Source organism: Numida meleagris, unplaced genomic scaffold, assembly GCF_002078875.1.
Source record: "Numida meleagris isolate 19003 breed g44 Domestic line unplaced genomic scaffold, NumMel1.0 unplaced_Scaffold300, whole genome shotgun sequence".
Lineage (NCBI taxonomy): Eukaryota > Metazoa > Chordata > Aves > Galliformes > Numididae > Numida > Numida meleagris.
This window is the reverse complement of record NW_018364543.1, coordinates 131,509-133,231: the sequence shown is the minus strand read 5'-3', so window position 1 is coordinate 133,231 and position 1,723 is coordinate 131,509. Positions and strand designations below refer to the sequence as shown.

The 1,723-nt window shown below is 53.2% G+C and overlaps 1 protein-coding gene across 1 annotated transcript in view; it reads left to right on the top strand.

The window, feature by feature from the left end:
* The window catches only part of LOC110391123 (zinc finger protein 420-like), a 3,105-nt gene extending 1,388 nt beyond the window's left edge, over positions 1 to 1,717 (top strand). The window contains 2 exon segments of the mRNA XM_021382859.1: positions 3 to 1,199; positions 1,201 to 1,717. Coding sequence (XP_021238534.1) covers positions 3 to 1,199; positions 1,201 to 1,291 — 1,288 coding nt within the window. The 3' untranslated portion in view covers positions 1,292 to 1,717.
* Positions 1,718 to 1,723: the final 6 nt, after the last annotated feature.

Genomic DNA, 1,723 nt, shown 5'->3' with positions numbered 1-1,723 from the left:
AGCAAGGAAGTGTGCCAGAAGAGAAGGCAGAAGCCATGTGATGAGTGTGGGAAAAGCTGTGAAAGGTGTTCTGTCTGCTTTAAACACCAGTGCATTCATTCAAAGGAGAGACAATGCAAGTGCCCTCATTTTGCAAAGCGCTTCCAAGAGAGATCCACCGTTACGTACCAGCAGAGCATCCACACGGGAGAGAGACCATACAGGTGCCCTGAGTGTGGGAAGAGTTTCAGATGGAATTCTGACCTTGTTCGCCACCAGCGCATGCACACAGGAGAGAGACCATACAGCTGTCCTCAGTGCCCACGGAGCTTCACAAGCAGTTCCCACCTCAGCTACCACCAGCGCATCCACACAGGAGAGAGACCATACAAGTGCCGTGAGTGTGGAAAGAGCTTCATAAAGAATTCTGTCCTCGTCCGCCACCAGCGCATCCACACAGGAGAGAGACCATACACTTGTCCTCAGTGTCCACTGAGCTTTAAAAGCAGTTCCCACCTCACCTATCACCAGCGTATGCACACAGGAGAGACACCATACAGGTGTCCCCAGTGCCCACGGAGCTTTAAAAGCAGTTCCCACCTCGCCTATCACCACCACATCCACGCAGGAGAGAGACCATTTAAGTGTCCTGAGTGTGGGAAGAGCTTCATAAAGAATTCTGTCCTCATCCGCCACCAGCGCATCCACACAGGAGAGAGACCATACACTTGTCCTCAGTGTCCACTGAGCTTTAAAAGCAGTTCCCACCTTACCTACCACCAGCACATCCACACAGGAGAGACACCATACAGGTGTCCTCAGTGCCCACGGAGCTTTAAAAGCAGTTCCCACCTCACCTATCACCAGCGCATCCACACAGGAGAGAGACCTTTTAAGTGCCCTGAATGTGAGAAGAGCTTCAGAAGCAATTCTGACCTCGTATGCCACCAGCGCATCCACACAGGAGAGAGACCTTTCAAGTGCCCTGAATGTGGGAAGGGCTTCACAAGGAGTTCTGGCCTCACCTACCACCAGCGCATCCACACAGGAGAGAGGCCATTTATGTGCCCGGAGTGTGGGAAGAGATTCACAAACAGTTCTGCCCTCATTCGCCACCAGCGCATCCACACAGGAGAGAAAACCTACAAGTGCCCTGGATGTGAGAAGAGCTTCAGGAGCAGTTCTGAGCTCACGTACCACCACCACGTCCACACAGGAGATACTGTGCAAGTGCCCTGAGTGTGGGAAGGGCTTCAAAAGCCGTTCTGACCTCAGCTCCCACAAGCACATCCACAGAGGGAACCAACCGTAGCAATCCCCCAAGTTTGTGAGAACCCTCAGAAGCAGTTCCTGGCTCGTGACCTACCCACACAGCCACCCAGGAGACAGAGCCTGCAGTGTGGGAAGAGCTTCAGCTGAGCCCCAGCCTGCTCATCACCTGTGGCTATCTGCAGTGAAGAACATGATATGTCCTCCCCTGAGCCAAGGAGGAGCTCTGGAGGTAAATTAAATCCTGTTCCCCTTCCTCTCTGTCATGGGGATAACATACATTGCTCTCTTTCAGCGGGAGGCGCTGTGTTGTGTGGATGTGCAAAGGAGAGTCCAGAGCAGGACGTGGCACAGCCCCTGGAAACCCTCTGCCCAGTGGCATATTTCTGCCATGCCTGTGCACATGGAGATGCCTGGGGAAGTCATCTCGCTTTCAGAGAAACCCATTTGCAGGTGAGGACTCAAAGGAAAGCTC